At 42.5% G+C, this 21,259-nt stretch overlaps 1 protein-coding gene across 1 annotated transcript in view; it reads right to left on the bottom strand.

Annotated features, from left to right (window-relative positions):
* Positions 1–21,259, bottom strand: part of AP3B1 (adaptor related protein complex 3 subunit beta 1) — a 287,452-nt gene that overhangs the window by 161,038 nt on the left and 105,155 nt on the right. The window contains 2 exon segments of the mRNA XM_040419630.1: positions 14,763–14,872; positions 18,902–19,034. Coding sequence (XP_040275564.1) covers positions 14,763–14,872; positions 18,902–19,034 — 243 coding nt within the window.

The raw sequence follows: 21,259 nt of genomic DNA, 5'->3' as shown, positions 1-21,259 counted from the left end.
CAGTAAACGAGCAGAGGTTGAGAACTGAAATCAGAACAGAAAAATAGTGCACCTTTTAAGGATTAGAAAAGCCAAGACCTATTGCTCAGGCACGCCCCCAGAAGGGAAGGCACCTAAAATAACCCAGGGTATGGTATGCTATCACTAGCTGCTCATGCTGGCCATATCCGGAGAGAGAGCAGGTGCCCTAAGGAAGCAGGAACTAACAGACAGGAGACCATGTGGGATGAGAGTGGAGACACACCGGCAGTGGGCACGGACTGCCAGCTAGACAGCACTGGAGGAGAGGGCAGCTGCAATGCTGAAAGTAAGCGGCAATGGCCATTGAGAATGGGGACAAGCCGACAGAGAAGACCGGGATCACAGCTGCCCATTAGAAAGTACAACAGATACAGATCAGGAGTCTGAGTATTCATGAGTGGAGCGCTCATCCCTCCTCACACTTAGGCTACATTCACACAAACGTATTTTGTTTCCGCGTCCGTTCCGTTTTTTTAGCTGACCCATTCATTTCAATGACAGCACACCGTGTGCTATCCGCATCCGTAGGCATGTTCCGGAACCACGCACAAAAAAATAGAACATGTCCTATTCTTGTCCGTTTTGCAGACAAGGATAGGCATTGTTACAATGGATACGCAAAGAAAAACAGATGCCATACGTACGTCATCCGTTTTTTTTTTGCGGATCAAACTACGACAACTGAGCGGCCAAACAAAACAACACGGATCAGTTACCCAATCAGGTCTCCAATGTGAAGGGAAATTAAGGCAGAGGAAAAGCGAGAATGAAGTTTTAAGCAAATAAGCAAAAAATGGCAATTCTGGCACTGCTTTTCTTTTTTTAATAGAGTTCTCCGTGCAGGATACATTGCGTGACATTTGAGTATTGCAGTCTGCAAAGGGTCCGCAAAATACGGATACCTTCCGTGTGCATGTGGCATAATTCTCGCTCCCATCAATAGAAATGACTATTCTCACCCCCGATGCAGACCAGAAAAGGACCTGTTCTGTAAGGTCCAGAACGGCCACATGGATCTGCACAGAATATGGACTGTCGCATGGTCCAACAGAAATGAATGGGCCAGAGTGCTACATGCAAAAAAATGCGGGTAGCGCATGGATGAGAAATACAGTCATGTGCATGAGGCCTAGCGGTACGATTGGGAAGTAAGTTGTCTTTCAAAGATTACAACTTCACGGAGAATTTGACTGTTCTTTCATACAGTGAGGAAGAAAATACAGCATATTTCATCATTTCTGTTTTCAGGGGGTAGCAGGAAGCTGTGACGCGGCGTACTGGCAGTGTTCTCCTTTAACCATCCATGAATTACAATTCAACGGTTCGTTCACTGAATACATGCACCATCTTTTTAATCTGCAATGTCGTAGGAAAAAAAAAGATAAAAAAGTACATACCATATAAAGCCCTTAGCAAAGTATAAACGCTACTCGCTTTCATCGCCCTGATTTTTTTTTTATTAATACAAGAAAGCTATTCATCACAAGTCTGCATTTAATGAGCCATTTGCTGCTGTGGCAATATTTGGGAAATTATAATTTAGACTCATCTTAATAACTAATCTAACATGAATAATGTGTTTGGGAAGTAAAAGCTACATCCGAATTTTATTTTAAGATACAATACCTCCCACTTTAATAACCCGACCAATGAAACAGCGTTCAAAATGAAACCCTCAGTACAGTGCTAACCTGTAAAATTATTTCACAGCCTAGCAGTGCTGGAAATGTTTACATCAGTGTAAATATTAATCTCAGATAACGACTATAATTGCCGCTGATTAATATGTATGCTGCTGTACTGTACTATCACTCCACGGACAACAAAGTATATGAAGCATGAAGGGAAGAGACGCCGCGTCTGTGTCATAGTCATGTCCTCTACCCTTCACCAACATTCACTGGTTTTCAAAGACCGGGATCAGCGACCTCCGGCATTACAGTTGTTCTGGAACTACAACTCCCAGAATCCTTGTTTCACTTTGGTCAGAGTCATAGGAACAGCCGAGTAAGTGTGCATGCTGGGAGTTGGAATTTCATAGCAGCTGGAGTGCTGAAGGTTGCTGATCTCTGTTCTAAGGGGAATAGTCCCAATATGGCTGGGTAACAACCCACGGCCTTCTATAAGACCTCCTTCAGTTTTTTTTGTTTTTTTTGTTTTTGCTTCAAACAGTTGAAAGCGTATAGCAGCAACTACTGCCCAGATATAGTGTGAACCTAGCCTTAGTGGGTGAAAAACAGTGTTGACCAAAAATGGAATATACCCCTACAGTCGATGAGCGGAAAGTGTACATTACAGTTTTATTCCACAAAGTGTTGGATACCTGTGAAATAATTCTCGTTTTACATATCGACCCCTTATCTTAAAGGGGTTGTCCGAGTGTTCGAATGGCATCTGTCAGCAGTTTTGTACCTATGACACTGGCTGACCTGTTACATGTGCACTTGGCAGCTGAAGACATCGTTGCTGGTCCCATGTTCATATGTGCCCGCATTGCTGAAAAAAATGAAGTTTTAATATACGGTATGCAAATGAGCCCAGCCTATAGGTGCAACGGGGGTGTTGCCATTACACCTAGAGTCTCTGCAACTTTGTGTGTAAGGTTAGATTCACACAAAGTAATCTGCAGTCATTTGCCATTTTTAATTTTCTTTGCCCCAAAAAAAACACTGCAGCTGTTGCAGTACTTTAATGTCACTTGCAAATTACTGAAATGTCTACACAGATTTGTATTTTTTTTTTATGCAGCATGCGCTGGTTATGGTATTCTCTTCTGGAGCTCTTCCCATAGGCTTCTCTCTAGGACTTCAAAAATGCAATAAAAATACATGGTTTGTGGCTGCACTCAGACATGGCTTCCTGGGCAAAAAATTCATTTTTATTTATAAAAAAATACCAAATTTACCAAAAAGTTTCAATTTCTCTACTTCTATAATACATAGTAATACCTCCAAAAATAGTTATTACTTTACATTCCCAATATGTCTACTTCATGTTTGGATAATTTTGGGAATGACCTTTTATTTTTGGGGAACGTTACAAGGCTTAGAAGTTTAGAAGCAAATCTTGAAATTTTTCTGAAATTTTCAAAAACCCAATTTTTAGGGACTAGTTCAGGTCTGAAGTTACTCTGCGAGGCTTACATAATAGAAACCACCCAAAAATGACCCCATTCTATAAACTATACCCCTCAAGGTATTCAAAACTGATTTTACTAACTTTGTTAATCCTTTAGGTGTTCCACAAGAATTAATGGAAAATATAGATACAATTTCAGAATTTCACCTTTTTGGCAGATTTTCCATTTTAATAATTTTTTTCCCAGTTACAAAGCAAGGGTTAACAGCCAAACCAAACTCAATATTTATGGCCCTGATTCTGTAGTATACAGAAACACCCCATATGTGGTTGTAAACTACTGTACGGGCACACGGCATGGCGCAGAAGGAAAGGAATGTCATACGGTTTTTGGAAGGTAGATTTTGCTGGACTGTTTTTTTGTTTGTTTTTTACACCATGTCCCATTTGAAGCCCCCCTGATGCACCCCTAGAGTAGAAACTCCAAAAAAGTGGCCTCATTTTAGAAACTACGGGATAGGGTGGCAGTATTGTTGGTACTAGTTTAGGGTACATATGATTTTAGGTTGCTCTATATTACACTTTTTGTGAGGCAAGATAACAATAGCTAGCTGTTTTGGCACCATTTTTACTTTTTGTTATTTACAACATTCATCTGACAGGTTAGATCATGTGATATATTTTTTAGACCAGGTTGTCACGGATGCGGCGATACCTAATATGTATACTTTATTTTTATTTATGTAAGTTTTACACAATGATTTCTTTTTTGAAGCAAAAAAAAAATCATGGTTTTAGTGTTTCCATAGTCTGAGAGCCATAATTTTTTGAGTTTTTGGGCAATTACCTTGGGTAGGGTATGATTTTTGCGGGATGAGATGACTGTTTTATTGGCACTATTTTGGGGTGCGTGTGACTTTTTGATCGTTGCTATTACACTTTTTGTAATGTAAGGTGATGAAAAATGGTTTATTTAGCACAGTTTTTTTTTACGGTGTTCATCTGAGGGGTTAGGTCATGTGATATTTTTATATAGCCGGTCGATACGAACGCAGCGATACCAAATATGTATACTTTTTTTTATTTAAGTAAGTTTTACACAATAACAGCTTTTTTAAAACAAAAAAAATGATGTTTTAGTGTCTCCATATTCTGAGCCATAGTTTTTTTTATTGTTTGGGCGATTGTCTCAGGTAGGGGCTCATTGTTTGCGGGATGAGGCGACGGTTAGATTGGTACTATTTTGGTGGGCAAACGCCTTTTTGATCGCTTGCTGTTGTACTTTTTGTGATGTAAGGTGACAAAAAAATGGTTTATTTAGAACAGTTTTTATTTTTTACGGTGTTCATCTGAGCTCCATTGGCTCCTAAACTAAAAAATTTAGGAGCCAAATTAAATTTTTTAGTCGCCAAATTTAAAATGCATATCATTTTAAAAAAAGGACTTTGAGAAGATGAGACGCAGGTGACAGTAGTGAGCCAGCACTATATATAGGAGAAAACCGCACCACATACCTCTCACATCCAGGGACATCTTCTGGGGGACAAGATGACTAAAAATGGCGAATTGCGTGGTTTAGAGGTTTTTTTTCTGTTACGGCCTTCACCGAGTGGAAATATTTTTTTATATTTTAATAGCTCACATCTTTTGGGACGTGGCGATATGTAATATGTTTATTCTTTATTGTTTGTAAATTTTATATGAAAACTGGGAAGGGGGCCATTTAAACTTTTAGTATTTTGGTGGGTTTTTTTTGTTGTTTTTTTACTTTTTATTTAATAACCATTTCTTCCCTTAGGGACTAGATCCTGGATCTTTTCATCCCTTGTGCTATTCACCCTGATAGAGATCTATCAGGGTGAATAGGATCTCACACATCTCCCTGCTGCTCTGCGCTTTGTGCACACAGCAGCAGGGAGCTGAATATGGCAGCCAGGGCTTCAGTAGTGTCCTGGCTGCCATGGTAACCGATCGGAGCCCCAGCAGTGTAATATGCCACTGCCACCAATGAAGGGGATGGGACCCTGTGGCCACCATGTAACAATGGGGGGGGGGGGGGGGGGGGAGACTTGTGGCCAGTGATAATGGGGGAGGGGGGGGGGAGAGGCTTTGGGGGGGGGGGGGGGTGCACTGCACCACCAATGAATGTAATTAAAGAGGGCCTTTCATGGGTCCAAAGAATATAAACTTAGTAGCAGGCTGCATAGAGCGGCGCCCAGGGATCTAAGTGCACTTACTATTATTCCTGGGCGCCGCTCCGTTCACCCGCTGTGGCCCCCGGTATTTTCAACATTCAGAGCAAGGAGGAGGAGACGCCAGTGTCTCTCCTTCTCCCTGACGGCAGCACTGTCCAATCAGAGCTCAGAGCCAGGGAGGTTTTTTTTCTCCTTGGCTCTGAGCTCTGCGCTGCGATTGGACAGCACTGCTGTCAGGGAGAAGGAGAGACACTGGCGTCTCCTCCTCCTTGCTCTGAATGTTGAAAATACCAGGGGCCACAGCGGGTGAACGGAGCGGCGCCCAGGAATAATAGTAAGTGCACTTAGAACCCTGGGCGCCGCACTATGCAGCCTGCTACTAAGTTTATATTCTTTGGACCCATGAAAGGTCCTCTTTAACTCCTTTATACAATTGTCTGCAGCGGTATCACAGACCCGGCACCAGGCCTCAATAACAGGGCATGCGATCTGTGGCACCTGAGGGGTTAATTGCCGCGTATCGCATGCCCTGTTATAGAGGCCGGGTGCCGGGTCTGTGATACCGCTCCCTATACTTATGTTTTACATTCATTGGTGGCGCAGTGGCGATGGTTCCTCCCCTCCTCCTCCCCTGCTATCTCCCCATTGGTGGTAGTGGCGACCGCGTCACAGTGGAGAGGGAGGGACTCCTTCCTTCTCCACTGTGCTGTGCTACTGAAGAGAACTTAGGCTGCGCAGGATCGCGGCGGTACAGTCGCAAATGGCGACAAGACTAAAAAGTCTTGTCGCCATCTGCAAATTTTAAGGCGCATTGGTGACCGTTTTGGTCGCCATCTGGAGCCCTTAGGTCATGTGATATGTTTATAGAACCGGTCGATACAGACGCAGCGATACCTAATATGTATACCTTTTTTTTTCCCCCCCTATTCTTTACCAATTTTTTTTTTACTTTATTTGGGGAAAATGACGTTTTTGTTTATTTTTACTTCAAACTTAATTTTTTGGGGGGAAAACTTTATTTTTTCAACTTTTATTTTCACTTTATTTTTTGTCCCACTTTGGGACTTGAACTTTTGGGGGTCTAATCCTTTACAATGCATTCCAATACTTCTGTATTGGAATGCATTGGCTGTATGAGTAATACTGTGTGTATTACTCATACAGCTTCCGGCCTGTGAGATCCAGGTGGCTGCGCATTTAGCCGTGGTGCCTGCTCAATGATTTGAGCAGGCACCATGTTGCGATCACCGCCCGCCGGGCAGCGGTGATCGGAACTATAGATGACGTACCGGTACGTCATGGGTCCTTAAGGACTCGGGAACCATGCCGTAATGGTACGTCATGGGTTCCTAAGGGGTTAAAGGGCTTGTCTCACTTCAGCAAATAGCATTATTCACGTAGAGAAAGTTAATACCAGGCACTTACTAATGTATTGTGATTGTCCATATTGCATCCTTTGCTGGCTGAATTAATTTTTCCCCACATTATACACTGCTTGTTTCCATGGTTACGACCACCCTGCAATCCAGCAGCAGTGTCCGTGCTTCCACACTATAGAAAAAAGCACCAGGCTATGTGTACTCCCACGGTCCCAACCACCAGAGAGGCCGGAACTTTTTCCTATTCCCATGTGTGGCTTGTATCCCGGCAGGCTGTTCCGGCAGAGAACAGCCTGCCAGAACTCTCCAGATTTGGCACTGCCTGATGCATCCAGAATGCCTATTGGCCCCATTAAGTACAATGGGGTCCGGTAGAAATCCAGCTGCATTCCAGCAAAAATTCAGAGAATTGGCTGGACACAAACAGCTGCACGTTGTGTTTGGTGTCCGGCTGATTCCCAGAATTCTCTTCCGGAACAGGTGGCGGGATCGCAGTGCCGCACATGACAGTCTTTAAGCAGCCTTCTACAGTTTTCAAACCAGCACCTGGATCTGAATTCTTTTGTAACTGCATGTAATTAAAAATTAAGCATAGCCACTGAGTGATTCTATAAAATGCATCTGTATAGCGCCACCTGCTGTTTGTTCTTTTTCTTATTTCTTTGTCCTGCTCACTGAGATGGTCGCACATGCTCAGTTTCATCCTTCAACTGCCTCCTGATTTGGGATAGGGAGAGAGCTCCCGCAGAGAAGACACGCCCCTTGAGCTGTCAGCTTGATATAAATCTAGCAGAGCAATGAATGGGGAGATCTCTGGATCCATGGGAGGTACAGGGGTGGCTCTAGCTTTGTTAGAGATTGTCATGTCCTATATGATGTCCAATTTTCATTGTTGTTTTTTTTTACATTAATCATGAGATAACCCCTTTAAGAAAATCCCATTCATCACCTGAAGATAAGCAAAAATCAGTTTAAGCAAATATGAGCATTAAAAAAAAAAAAAAATACGGTAATAATCACAGCACAAAATGTCCTCTCAAAGTAAGGTAGCTAAAGGGGTATTCCAGCAGAAAGCAAAATATGTAGGATGGTAAGAAAATGGTTAAAACAATCTAGTTTAAACTCACCTTGCCAATCCCCAGGGCTGCAGTTCTGATGGTGTCTGGGTCAATGCTGCCACAACATGGCATGATGCTCAGCCAATCACTGGTCCACCTCGGCTGAACGGCAGCGGGACCCATGCACCATCTGAATGGGAAACCAGTGAGATGAGTATGCGCTAGTTTGCTTGTTTTAAAGCATTCATGACCATTCGGAATATTTCTTTATCTTTAAATATACCAACTCTGCGCACTAAAACACCATATAAATAAAAGTAGACTAGAAAAAGTATCAACAATCGACTAACACTCTGCAAAAATATCTGCTTAATGAACAAATCTGAATAAATCTGTGCTGTCTGAAAATCCCAACCAAACCTATGCACGGCTGATCGGCTGTTCCATCATCATACTGTGTACCAAATGACTTCGGAGGATCTTACACAACAGTGAGTAAATTTCAGAGTGGATGACACCTCGGAGAAACATTGCAATAAAGAATTTTTCTTTTTGAATCCAGGGTCCATTAGGCACCTCATCGCTGAAAATGACATCTCATCAGCTTAGCACAAGGAAAATTTATAACAACATTAATACAACAAATCCAAGACTCAAATCCCAGAACAAGCAGCCGTGCAGCCAAAATCTGCAAGCACAATATTATGCAGGCCGACACCAGAAGCCCAATCTTCTATTTGCAAATAAATAATGATCGCTGACTGCAATTTCCAGGACTGGTTAATCCAGAACCTTTCTGCATTTTGTGATTCAGAACAAAAAAATAACAATTCACGCAAAATATACTGGTATGTACTAATAAAAAACCTGTTTTGTTCCCTCCCCCACGCTGTCACCATCCAGGCCAGTCTGTCCTATAAGTGCTGGTATTTGCTCGTTGGATGTTAGTTGACCACTTCCCAACCTACGGTCAGACAAGAGATATTTAGGGCACCTATGTGCATGATACCCCCTTATTCTTTTAGAAAACAGAAAAATGCAAAGCGGTAGGACAGACATAGGAAAAGCAGTATGAACAGTGTGATGGTGGAGCTTTCGGGTGATTGCTCATAAAGGTTTCCTTTTTTTTTCCCAGAAAGTGAAATTTTATGGATTTTGGAGTACATGTTGGCTAATTATTTTTTTTGTCCACAAGCTTTTCCTGTACACATCTCTATCAGAAGGGAAAAAAGGATGGAAAAAAAAACCTTAAAGGGGTTGTCTCACTTCAGCAAATGGCATTTATCATGTAGAGAAAGTTAATACAAGGCCCTTACTAATGTATTATTATCCATATTGTTTCTTTTGCTGGCTGGACTCATTTTTCCATCACATTCTAAACTTCTTGTTTCCATGGTTATGACCACCCTTCAATCCAGAACTGGTGGCCATGCTTGCACGTTGTAGAAAAAAGTGCCAGCCTATATTTGTTCCTATGGTCCCGGCCACCAAAGAGGCCAGTGCTTTTTCCTATAGTGTGGAAGCACGGCCACCGATGCTGGATTGCAGGGTGGTCACAACCATAAAAACGAGCAGTGTATAATGTGATGGATAAATGAGTCTAGCCACCAAAGAAAGCAATATGGATGATAATACATTAGTAAATGCCTTGTATTAACGTTCTCTACATGATAAATGCCACTTGCTGAAGTAATAAAAAACCTTTAAGAAAAATGTTGGAAGGTAGAAGCACCTATAATCAAGCATTAAAAGGGTTGGCCCATCTTGGAGACTGATGGCATATCACTGGGACATACCATCAGTGTCAGACAGGACTAACTCCTATGTAGAGAAAGGGGCCTCCAAAGTGAAGGAGAGACCATCCCACATGTGCAGCTACGGGACCTCCGAAAATAGCAAAGTGAGCTCGCTCGACTATTTTCAGAAGTCCCACGGCAGGGATTAGAGAGCAACCACTTCTTCATTCACCACTGTGGGACTGCCGGAGTCAGCCAAGCCAGAAGTTCTAGCCTTTAAATCTACTCAATTATCGCTTCATATGAGTTTAATGTGCACAATTTAAAAGGACTGTCTGCTTTACAAAACGCATTTTCAAATACTTTATTAGAGCTTACCGAATTAATGGAGGGGGTTCCTACATTGGCTCAAGAGAGGCGCTGAAGGGGTGTTTCTTCCACCAGAGGACCCAATGCCTTAGTGCATTACATAAACAGTTTGCTTATTACAAAGGGCTCGAAGTAATGAATGACTTCTATGTGGTGGTGGTGCAGAGGAACTCAACCTTTCCTGCAATATTCCCCAGCTGATCACTGGAGGTCCCAAGCACCAGGATATCCCATGATCGGATTGTGTACTGCTGGTGGGATACCAACACTATACATACAGGTTGTAACTCTATCTCTCCATCACCAATATGGCCGCCCCAAGGGAGATTTTAAACAACTTCATTCAAATAAAACTCCAAATGAACTTAAAACTCATTCCCTTTAACCAATGGCATACTGATTAGGGAGGAAGACCACAGGACTGCTATGGGGTCAGAGCCTGTCCTGAACTGCTTCCCGTGTCCCCAAAATAGATTCACAGCAATTTCCATTTGCCTCTCCTAGGGGGAGCTCAGTGCCAAGAGTTCATTTACAGCTTCTATTGAATTAAAATCTAACTGTATAAATTCTTATGCATTGAGCTCCCCCTAGTGGTGGCTGCAGGCAGACTGTTTAAGAATATATAGTTCGATTGATCAGTGAATTTAAACCAGCTGTCCACTGCCTTTAACCGTAGCTAAGGACCATGGGGTTATAGACATGTCGACAGTTTGAAGACGTCTTCATTGCTGTAATGTATTATTTGTTTGTTATAAGCCAACAAGATGAAAGCCATTCTGCATCTGTGCGCTGTTCCATGATGAGCTAGGCCGCGCAAACATTAAATGCAGGGATGGAGACTTTTACTCAGGACCCCATCCCCCTCCACCACCCGCCCCGTGCAGTCACAGCCTCCACAATTTCATACCCTCTGCAAAGCTTTTGCCTTTTACAAGCCCAAATACTCAAAGCACCAGGTTTATTAATATCTTCAGCAACTTAATTAGCCCATAATTGCCAACAGGCAACGGTTTTTCATGCAGAGTGTCTCCTAATTGCTCAACCCTACTTATACATTTAACCCTTTGTCCTCTAATGTAAAAACCCTAATTATTCTGACAAAAGTTAACATCGTTTGTTTGGTAAGCAAGTTTTCTGCAGAAATAAAACTAATTAACAAACACTAATTGGATGGTGCCACCTGCCTCCTTAAAGTACAGATCCAGTCTCTTAATTCAGCAGGATGTGTATGAGATTTGCCTTAGTAAAGTGAAAGGGTTATACCCATCTCAGACAAGGATATCTCGCCAATGTCAGATAGGATGGGACTCGCTTAGGGCCCCCCAAAGTGAAGGAAAGTGCTCTCATTTACTTCTATGAGAGTTTCAAAAATGGCCGTGCGAGTGCTGTATCCACAGGGATAAAACGGAGAGCGCACAGCACAGCATTCATGGAGCTGCCAGAAATAGCCAAGTCGGCACTCGACTATTTTGGGAACTAACATAGCAGTGAATGGAGAGTGGCCGTGCTTGTTCAGTGTGCTCTCCTTCACTTTGGGGGGGGGCCCAATCTGGAGATAAGAGGGTGTCACCGAAGTTGGACCCGCGCCTATCTGACATTGGTGGCATATCCTAGCGATATGTGACCAATGTCTGACATGAGACAACCCCTTTAAAGATCATTTCTTGTTGTTTTTTTTGGCTTGCTCCTACTATGGGTGACCTTACACAATGTGATAAATGGATACTGTGTACGATTTGTGTACTTACGATTGTCACTTGAGAGTTGAGTGTTTTAGTGCATAATCATTCTTGTATGATTCTAACTATAAATAGTCACTTTCAACTAACTTTATATAAATGAATATAAGAAACTTTAATATATCTTATCAAAGAAAAATGTACCCCCCCCCCCCAAAACGAACATTCTTTGTTAAATCCATCTTGACAGACAACAAAGCTGTCAGCTCAAGAACATCAAATTACATGCTGCACACAGAAGTCTATGGAGAGGGGGCGAGGAATGAGCTGCTAGAGGGAGTCAGAGGCATTTTTTTTCTGACAAGGTATATTGAAAAGTTTCTTATATTCACATGTACAGTTTATTTATGCAAAGTTGGTGGAAAGTACAGTGACCATTTAACATAGACCACTAAGCAGATACCGTATACTGGAATAATTGGTCGTTACAATCTTGTGTGCGAAGATTTTTGGGGATAAATACACGGACGACAATTACCTGCTAAATGACTGTAATGTTATTTTACTTACAGTATGCATTAAACACTTGGAGCTCTTTATAAGAGGTTGTATATGTGTTCTGAATGAGGAAAAGAGAATAATCACCTCAAGATCATGATCTCAAGAACAAAAGGATTGGGCATGTTAAAATCCAACTGCCCGATCCTCATCTCCCCTGACATTGCTTTAGTTGTAGGATGCAAAACAGCAGGGAAAGGTTCATCTGTTGTTATCGGCCTTGTAAGCAATCAGTCTGGTTTTTGCAATGTTGACTAAATCCTACTTTCTGGTTATGAACTGCAGCGCAAGTGTCCACAAAGCAACCATGACACCACTGGCCTACTAATCCTTAAAAAGACCCCCACCATAGTGGTCATGCTGCATCTACTACATAGGTTGTCATTCCCCTACAGGTATAAATTAGGAAGAGAAAGCTCTTAAAGGGGTTATCCCATCTCTGCATTGACTGCTACAACTGCTCTAATAGATTTATTTCAGGTTGGCAGTTCAGGGTGTGGGTCCTTTCTCGGGGGGAGGGGGCATGTCATTTTTGCTGCAGCCCTCTCCATGTAGCTGCCACAGCTTCTAACAGATACAGCTGGTGCCAGTTGGAGGATGGAACTGAGCATGTGCGTTCCCCTTAGCAAGGACACTGAGGTGGACAGAGAAAAAAGCAAACACCAGTTGGTGGCGCTATTCAGAAACATTTTACTATATAGCTCAGTGGCTATACAAAATTTTAAATTACATGTGATTACAAAAGTATTCAGATCCAGGTGCTGGTTTGTGGGACAACCCCTTTTAAGGTACAGAATAAGATATTTCAACATTTATTTTAAAAGGGCATCTGAAATGTCAGCTACAGGATTCCCTTGTTTTTGGTGAGAATTACAATTCTACCTATTTAGAACAACATAACATGATTAACACACTGAGGGACATTTAACAATGCATTTACACCACTACTGTAGCATAAATAAGCCGCAAATTACGGAACATGTCTTATGTGCACCATAATTTGCGACTCTGTAACCTTCGAAAAAGTAGTGAGAAAAGGGGGTTTGGCTTAGCGGGACAGTGGGGTTTACTATTACTTACACCAGTTTCTTCCTCTTAATAAATTAGGTGCATCTCACTCAGGCACACAGGGAATCGAGGCTGGCATGTTGGAATGCCAGTCTTGAGAAACATCCCTCACTGTGTTTGTGTATTATTACTTCTACCCATCAAAGCTAAGCCAAGCGTCTTCTCTTCCCCTGTCAATCAGGCCACGAGGGGCAGTGGTGACAGGGGAGGGGAGGAGGCAAAGCGGTGCCAAGAGTGGCTAAGCCAGCCCCTTGGTGCTCCAATCACCTAATTTGCATAAAAACAGTACATCCGTTTGCAGCAATAGAGGGCTCATTTTATTCAATAACATCCACCCTAGCAGTCAGTCTGCCTGGTTTATTAGTGTTGATCATGGTGACTCAAGTTGTGACCAGCCAACAGCGGGGTGAGGATGTGGTCAGCTCAAGCTAGAAGTCTGTGGGTGGAGGTTGGTGCATTCTTTGTGGCACACAGTAAATCCCCTAGTGTTACTAGCCTATACAGAGCAACTTTGTTCCCATCTCCAATTCAGTAGGGCAAGAACCATATTTTCTTCATTACAAAGCATGGGTCATCTCCCAATGGCGTACCACTGCCTGCAAAGTCATTAACAATTTAAAGGGGGGGGGGATCTATGTTTAACTCCTTTCCGACCAGGTCTTTAAACACGGCGCCCACTCAGAAACCGAGAGGGCACAATAGACACCATGTTTTTTCTGTTTTAAACAGCAGGCACCCAGAGCTAATGTCGGTGATTGATTGGTGATATTGCTGATATCAGACATTTAATCCCTCAGAAGCAATGATCAATTGTGACCACAGCATCTGAGAGGCTTTTTCAGAGAGTGGCATCCCCAAGCTACGTTCTGACAGATTTACATTAGATTTAGCATCAGCGCCAGCTAGGTAAAGGAATGACACATACTCTGCTGAAGCAAAATCATTCAAATGCTGATTCATTTTGCATTTATGAACTAAATGAACAAAATAATTAGTGCAAAGGTGTCAATGGCCTTTAAAGAATTGTAAAACGACAGTTATTTCAATTACAACGGTCTTTTTTTTAGCTTAGAGATCAACTCAAGATGAGGCCAACTCAAAAGAACCTCTCAAAGTGGTTGAGCAGGCAGTTTATATTGATGATCTATCCTCTGGATAGGTCAATAGCTGATCGGCGGTGGTCAGACACCAATAAGCTGTTGTGAGCGCTACTTCCTCTTAATTACACTGCCCATCGTCTCAGAAGTGCAGTGTAATCACTCCATTCACTGGAATTGAGCAAGTACTTGTAATTAAACTACACCACCGCTACAGGGGGGATGACGCATAGTCTAATGCAGAGGAAGCAGTGCTTGCATGGAGCAGCTGATCGGCGGGGGTGCCGGACCTCTACCGATCAGATCGTGATGACCTATCCTGAGGGTAGGTCATCAATATAAACTGCCTACAAAACCACTTTAATCTCTAATAAACACATCATTTTCCAATAAAACATTATTGTAAATTAAGTGCCAGGTACATGTACAAAGGAAGGAAAAATGCACAACCATAACTGACTTGGCCTCACCACTGCATAGTCCCCATGAATATATAAGCATTATATATTATATATAAAACTTACAGTAATTTTGTCAAGGAGCTTCGCCATGTGTTTGATTATTTCACCATGCTGACTCGGCTGAGTTTGTAGGAGATTTTTAATGACCACCACACTTTCTGCGACCACAATATCTAAAAAGGGGGTCGGGAAATATAAGTGTGAATATAAGAATGTATAATTAATAATACACATCAGTTCATATTCTTCATTAGACGTGGGAATGAAGACTTATATTATATTTCTAGATGACGCAAAAGTTAATATCATTCCAAATGGAGCCACAGAGGAAAATGGATTATAACGCTGTAAACCGCGACCAGTGCAATACAAGTAAAGCAACGCATTTGAAAAGCCAATTGTCTAAAATTCATTTCTATAAACCAATTGTAGCCTTACAGCCCATGTCCATGCGCTTTACATATATTCTACATGAAGACGACCATAAATGTTATCCTGAAAACATGTTACGAGTAATCCCATGTATGTAGGCAGTGGTCGTAGCAGAAAAGAGTCATCTGTCTTCTTCACACATCAAGCTCCATTATGACTAGATTAGAAAAGCAAAGCACAATGTGTAATGTGAACAGCTTCCTGAGATGCATATCTATGGTATTCTACTGTCACCTGCTGGAGGGGCACAGAATAAAGCTCTAGGAAATTCTAGGAAAACTTAATGTGATATTAAGGTTATCCTTTTTGCAATTAAAAATTACAAAATCTTTCCTATATTCCTTTTGTTTCAATTCTTGTCCGCATCCCCACTTAAGTCCGATTCTTGTCTATTTTTGCGGACAAGAATAGGCATTTCCATCATGGGGAAGGACGTTCCAATCTCAATTTGCGGTCCGCAAAAATGGATACAGTCGAGTGAATGGATCCTAAGTGATACACTTCTGATCAGTGGGGGAGGTGTATGTATGTATGAATGCACACTGAATGTATACTGTCTTTATGCACGCTGCATACATGTACAGTAAGCACATAGTTATGGGGGTCATTTATTATCCCATATATGCCATTTCTTGGTGTATAAAAGTCACCGATTTTGTCGCACTTGATTTTTGTGGCAAAATCTGCTACTTTTTCCCCCTCATGCCACTTTTTCCGAGTGCCAAGAAAAAGTTTTTGGCGTGGAAAAGGTCTTAAATCAACACCAGCAAGGGAGCAGGTGTACATTTAAGTCTGTCGCACAGCCTGCTGGAGGAAGCCGAAACTTGTATAGAGGCCTGCGTCTTCACATAACTTTGGCGCATCCTCCAGCAGCAAGGGGTTGTCTAACCTCAGACATTGGGAGCATATCGCTAGGATATGTCCCAAATGTCTGATAGGTGACAGGTCTGGCACCTATCTTTAGAACAGAGCCTGCAAAGTGAAGGAGGGCGCACCGCACATGCGTGGCCACTCTCCATTCATTCCTATGGGAGCACCCCATTGAAGTGAATGTAGCGGTGCGCTTCCCATTCATTTCAAAGGGGCTGCTGAAAATAGCCAAGCACGCCGCGCAGCTATGTTCAGCGCTCCCATAGGAATGAATAGAGGGCAGCTGAGCATGCGCGGTGCGACCTCCTTCACTTTGCGGGCTCTGTTCTTAAGATCGGTGCAGTTCCCACCTCTGCGATCCTAGCGATCTGCCCCCAATGTCTGAGGTGAGACAACCGCTTTAAGACTGGCCTGGAAAATGCTGGCATCACCGTCATGCTTAATAAATGTCCCCCAATATGTACACTTCATGTATACTACGTGTACACTGTATGCATGTATGCTGTGCCAATGATGAGTAGTAGTCACTGCATACTGTACATATCTCACGCATAAGGCTACATACGTGACTTTCTAAAACCATGTGAAATTTATACAACTATTCACTCATCTACAAAGATACGTATTTCCTTACGGCAGAAGTCAGTAAATTGACAGTCATCATAAACATGTATTTTTACAGCAAATAACATTTTTCTGCTTACATTCAGGATTCTAGAGATCTAAGCAAATGTGATTTCCCTATCACCAGTGCCCCCTACAGGCAGCTTTAGGCAAGTGATGTGCAAGTAAATACGGTTAATGAATAAGGTTTTGCCTTCATTGACAAACTATTATATACACCACACTATTATAATCGTATAAGATCACTTGATGTTCTAGGCCTTTAAAGGGACTCATACACTGGCGTTTTTGTCGAGATAAGAAACTGCAAGAAAATAATAGGGAAATAAATTGGGGTAAAACGCATACATTTTTCTTGCGTTTTTACCACAACAAAAACGCAATATAAAAATGCAGCCAAAGTCGTAGGCTGCACTACTGTTTCTGATAATTGCAATTATAATCTTTATTGATACAGCGCCGACATATATGTGTCATTTAGTTTCTTTCTTTTCTTTTAAAAATTGATCATCAGAACAGGTTTGTTAAAAAGGCAATGGAAATCTTTAGGGGCATTTTTTACTGAAGTGCATGTATTTTTGGCTGAAAACCACTTTTGTTTTTGTGGTTTATTAAAAATATTTCTTCCATTTGTTTACTGCGGCGTACATGCTGCACTGCAGGCTACTCAGTCCTTACAGTCTGTAGCCCCTCTCGCCTCTAAACGGGACATTACGTTTGAGGTCAGTCTATTCTATTTGACTGTAAAGATGTCAGCCTCGACTTGTGTTCGGGAGAACAGAGGAGAAGACTATAGACCGAGTCATCGGAATGATCAGATTTCACACGGAATAGGACTGAGCAGCCTGCAATGTGTAAGAAGACGGTACATGCTGACAGAGTTGAACTTTTTTTTTTTATAAACACCCAATTACAAACATGATTTTTGGGCTTCATGCACACATTGACATATATTTTATAGGGGTTGTATAGTCAAAGATATTGATGACCTAACCTGAGGAATGGTCATTAATATCAAATCGGCAGGGGTCTGACAACTGGCACCCCCTCCACCCCTGTTTGCAGAGGTAGGGGTGCTCGTTTAAGCGCTGCTACTCCTTCAAAATTAACTGCGTGTCGTGCTCATCCCATTCAAGAGAATGGCATCAAGCTGCAATACCAAGCACAACCAGTATACAATGTATGGCACCGTGTCTAATATACTATGAAGAGCCCCCAGCACCCGGGCCCTTCAAAAAGATGATGGGTTGGGGTGTCAGGAGTCGACAGTCAGAAATAAGAAATTGATGACCTATCCTTAGAATATGGCCCCTCAGTGCTAGAGCTCATGCACACGACCGTATGCCCTCCGAGACATACGGTACGCGCGCAGGCCATATGTCCCAGAGCGGCATACATCGTGCGCACAGCATCATTGGTTACTATGATGCTGTGCGCATCGGGCCGCCCGCGGGGCTGTTGTCCCGCACTCATAATATCATATAGTCCAGCGGGCAGCCCGATGTGCACAGCATCATAGTAACCTATGATGCTGTGCGCTCCCGTGCGCACGATGTATGCCGCTCCGGGACATATGGCCGGCTCATGGACCATATGTCTCGGAGGGCCATACGGTCGTGTGCATGAGCCCTTAACCAGTACATTCCATAACTGTAAGGGTTACATAGCATCATAAATCAATATAATGCTACATGACCCTCAGCAGTGCTGGTAGTTCAGGACGGGTGCTGCTCTGCAAGTCTGCCGCGCGACACTCGCTTGTCTGAATGGGGCCTTAGTATTCAGAATGTAATTCCTAGAAAACCCCTTGAAGGACTTTTGTTTTTGTATTAAAAGAAAAAAAAAAAAATGACTATTTTCAGCCCGCATTTTTGGAGGATCGAATACGGACCCATTCATTTCAATAGGGCAAAATATACGGAAAGCAATCCGTGTGCTGTCCGCATCCGCACATTTGTTCCACGGCCCCACAAAAAAAAAATTAAAAAAAAAATTGAACAGGTCTTATTCCTGTCTGTTTTGCGGACAAGAATAGGCATTTCTATCACAGGGTCGGAAGTTCCGATCCGCAAAATGCGGAGAGCACACAGCCAGTATTTTGCAACTCCACAATTTGCGATCCGCAAAAATAGATACAGTCGTGTGCATGAGGCCCAAGAAGCAGTCGACCATCCTCTAAAAGATAAACTTTAATACGTATAAAAAGGATAATGCAGAGAAAGCAAATGGAAGTTGTCAAGCTCCATGTAAATGAGGGGAAAGATGGATTATCTTACCGTCCCTTTTTGACAATAGGTACACAAGGCCATTAAGACATGTGTCAGTCACAGCAGATATATTGGTGGCGCAGCGTCCTATCGCCTGAATGGTGGCTGCGGCAAACTGCTTGTCCTGGCTTTTTACATAGGTCTAAAAATAAACAGATTTATGCACGTTACAAAAGGACTTTAAAATTGCATTACAGACTTGGGCAGCTCAGTGACAAGTGAATTCACATAGTAATGAAGTATCAATCTGCCCTATTCGTTCCTTTTTCTACAATTTCATTTCTCAGAGCTGGAGTGTGAGAATCCACAGCACCATTTCCACCTCTGGGGATCCGCTGGCTGCCGAAAGATTTACTTTTCACGTCCTATGCGGAGGCCGGCAGTAACTAAACAGAACACGAACTGGGCTTAATTTTATGACAATAGAGCCAAGGGACGATACAAACCCAAAAAAGAAGGAACGCCGAATATAATTTATTAGTAACAAAAAAAATGTAAGTAACGGATAACACTGACTCAATACGAGAACACATCTGGAAGAAGCGGAGGTGGCCAGATGTCAATTATCATCACCGTGCCCCAATATGCCCAGCGCAATATCCCACAGAGCTTCCCGATAGGCGATTACCACCAGTATTTCTCACCTTTTACAGATTGTAAATTAATAAGGCAAGGCCTCTCTTTCCTATGGATTACACTGCACGTACATATTGTATACTGCATTACTATTATGCATTAGGCATATTTAGTTTTGCCAATATAGATCTATATGGCTTGGTTCCTGTCTGTTGGATTATGGTGTGGTCCCAAGGGTGGCCTTAACCCCTTAAGAACACGGACAGTTTTTGTGTGGTTACATTTTTTGATCCCTGACTTCTAAGAGCCATAACTGTTTTTCGCTCCCATGGCCACATGAGGGCTGATTTTTTGCGGGAAAAGTACTAATCCATTCATCAAAATGAGTTCCTGCACAGCAGGGAGTTGTCCCCACTGCTCAAGAGGTGCCAACCTGACACTTGACAGGACATCCCACCCGGCCTTGACAATCTCACACCTGCACCACTGCTCCAAGTAGAGGTGCAAGCGCAGCTGCTACCAGAACGGTGACTGTGCATGCGCCGATACCCCGAAGTGTAGTCGGAGTAGTGGCATAGGTGCGAGATTGTCACAACTAGACAAGATGTCTGGCCCTGTCAATCAAGATTTTTTTTTTTGATGGACGAATCGAATATCTCTAAATGATATTTTTGCACCAGCTGGAGGGCCGCAGGTCGGGCATCCCTGCTCTAAGTAATCCCATAAGAAGGACTATACATGAATTAACAGGAATATATCACTATAGTAAAGCTATGTCTTAAAAGAGTTGAGTTCCCTAAAAGCGATGTCTTATCAAAGACAACCCCTTTAATACAGGACCTGCTGCTGATTTTGCCAAGGGTAGTTGCAAAGACTTGCAGTATTAAGCCTCATTCACACGTCCGTGCTCAAATCCGTGAGCAGGTGGTCAGCGGCGCATCCGTGAAGCTGTCCTCGAAGGACAAAATAGAGCATGCATCCGTGCTAAAAAAACAGACCCATTGACCGTGCTAAATCTCTGAGATGTGTGAATACACACAATAAAATGAATTGGGACGTGTGCTGTCCGTGGAGAACACGTACAGCACACATCCGTGAAACACTGACATGTGAATGAGGCTTTACTAGGTGGTCATTCAGACGAATGTGGATGGATGTCCTGAGTATGCAAGAGCTGCTGTAAGTTAGCAACTCTGCTCCGGCACATAGCGGGGAGACATCGCCTTTATGGCATCCATATGCCCAAAAAGAGCTCGGGGACATGGCATGGGTTTATGGAATGACTGAGGGCAAAAACCTTGACATGAAAATATAAGGTGCTGCTCGAATGCTGGTTCACCTCGATTAGGCCATCTTCAATATGCCCTAATTCCGAGGTTTCTGATAGGGCGGTAGATGTCCATTAATATATATATATATATATATATATATATATATATATATATATTTAGAAATTTTTTCACACTTCATTTGGTGGTAAAAGGTAAATTGCGTTATGGATTCCGTTACCACGGACCATAACGCAATTCTATGATGGAATGTATAACGGAATGCCTTTAGAGGACTCCCCTGCATAACGGAAACAGGACGGATCCGTTTTGCAGCCCATATACTTCTATTATGACGGAATAAATAACGGAATGCCGCTAAAGGAATTCAGTTATGCATTCCTTCATAGAATTGGGTTAAGGTCCGTGGTAACGGAATCCATAACGCAATTCACCTTTTACCACCAAACGAAGTGTGAACGAATTTTATAAGTGGAAATTCGCTCATCTCTAATGAGTACAT

This window comes from Bufo bufo, chromosome 2, assembly GCF_905171765.1.
Source record: "Bufo bufo chromosome 2, aBufBuf1.1, whole genome shotgun sequence".
Lineage (NCBI taxonomy): Eukaryota > Metazoa > Chordata > Amphibia > Anura > Bufonidae > Bufo > Bufo bufo.
Note: the sequence above shows the minus strand (reverse complement) of the source record. Positions and strands in the feature narration are given on the sequence as shown.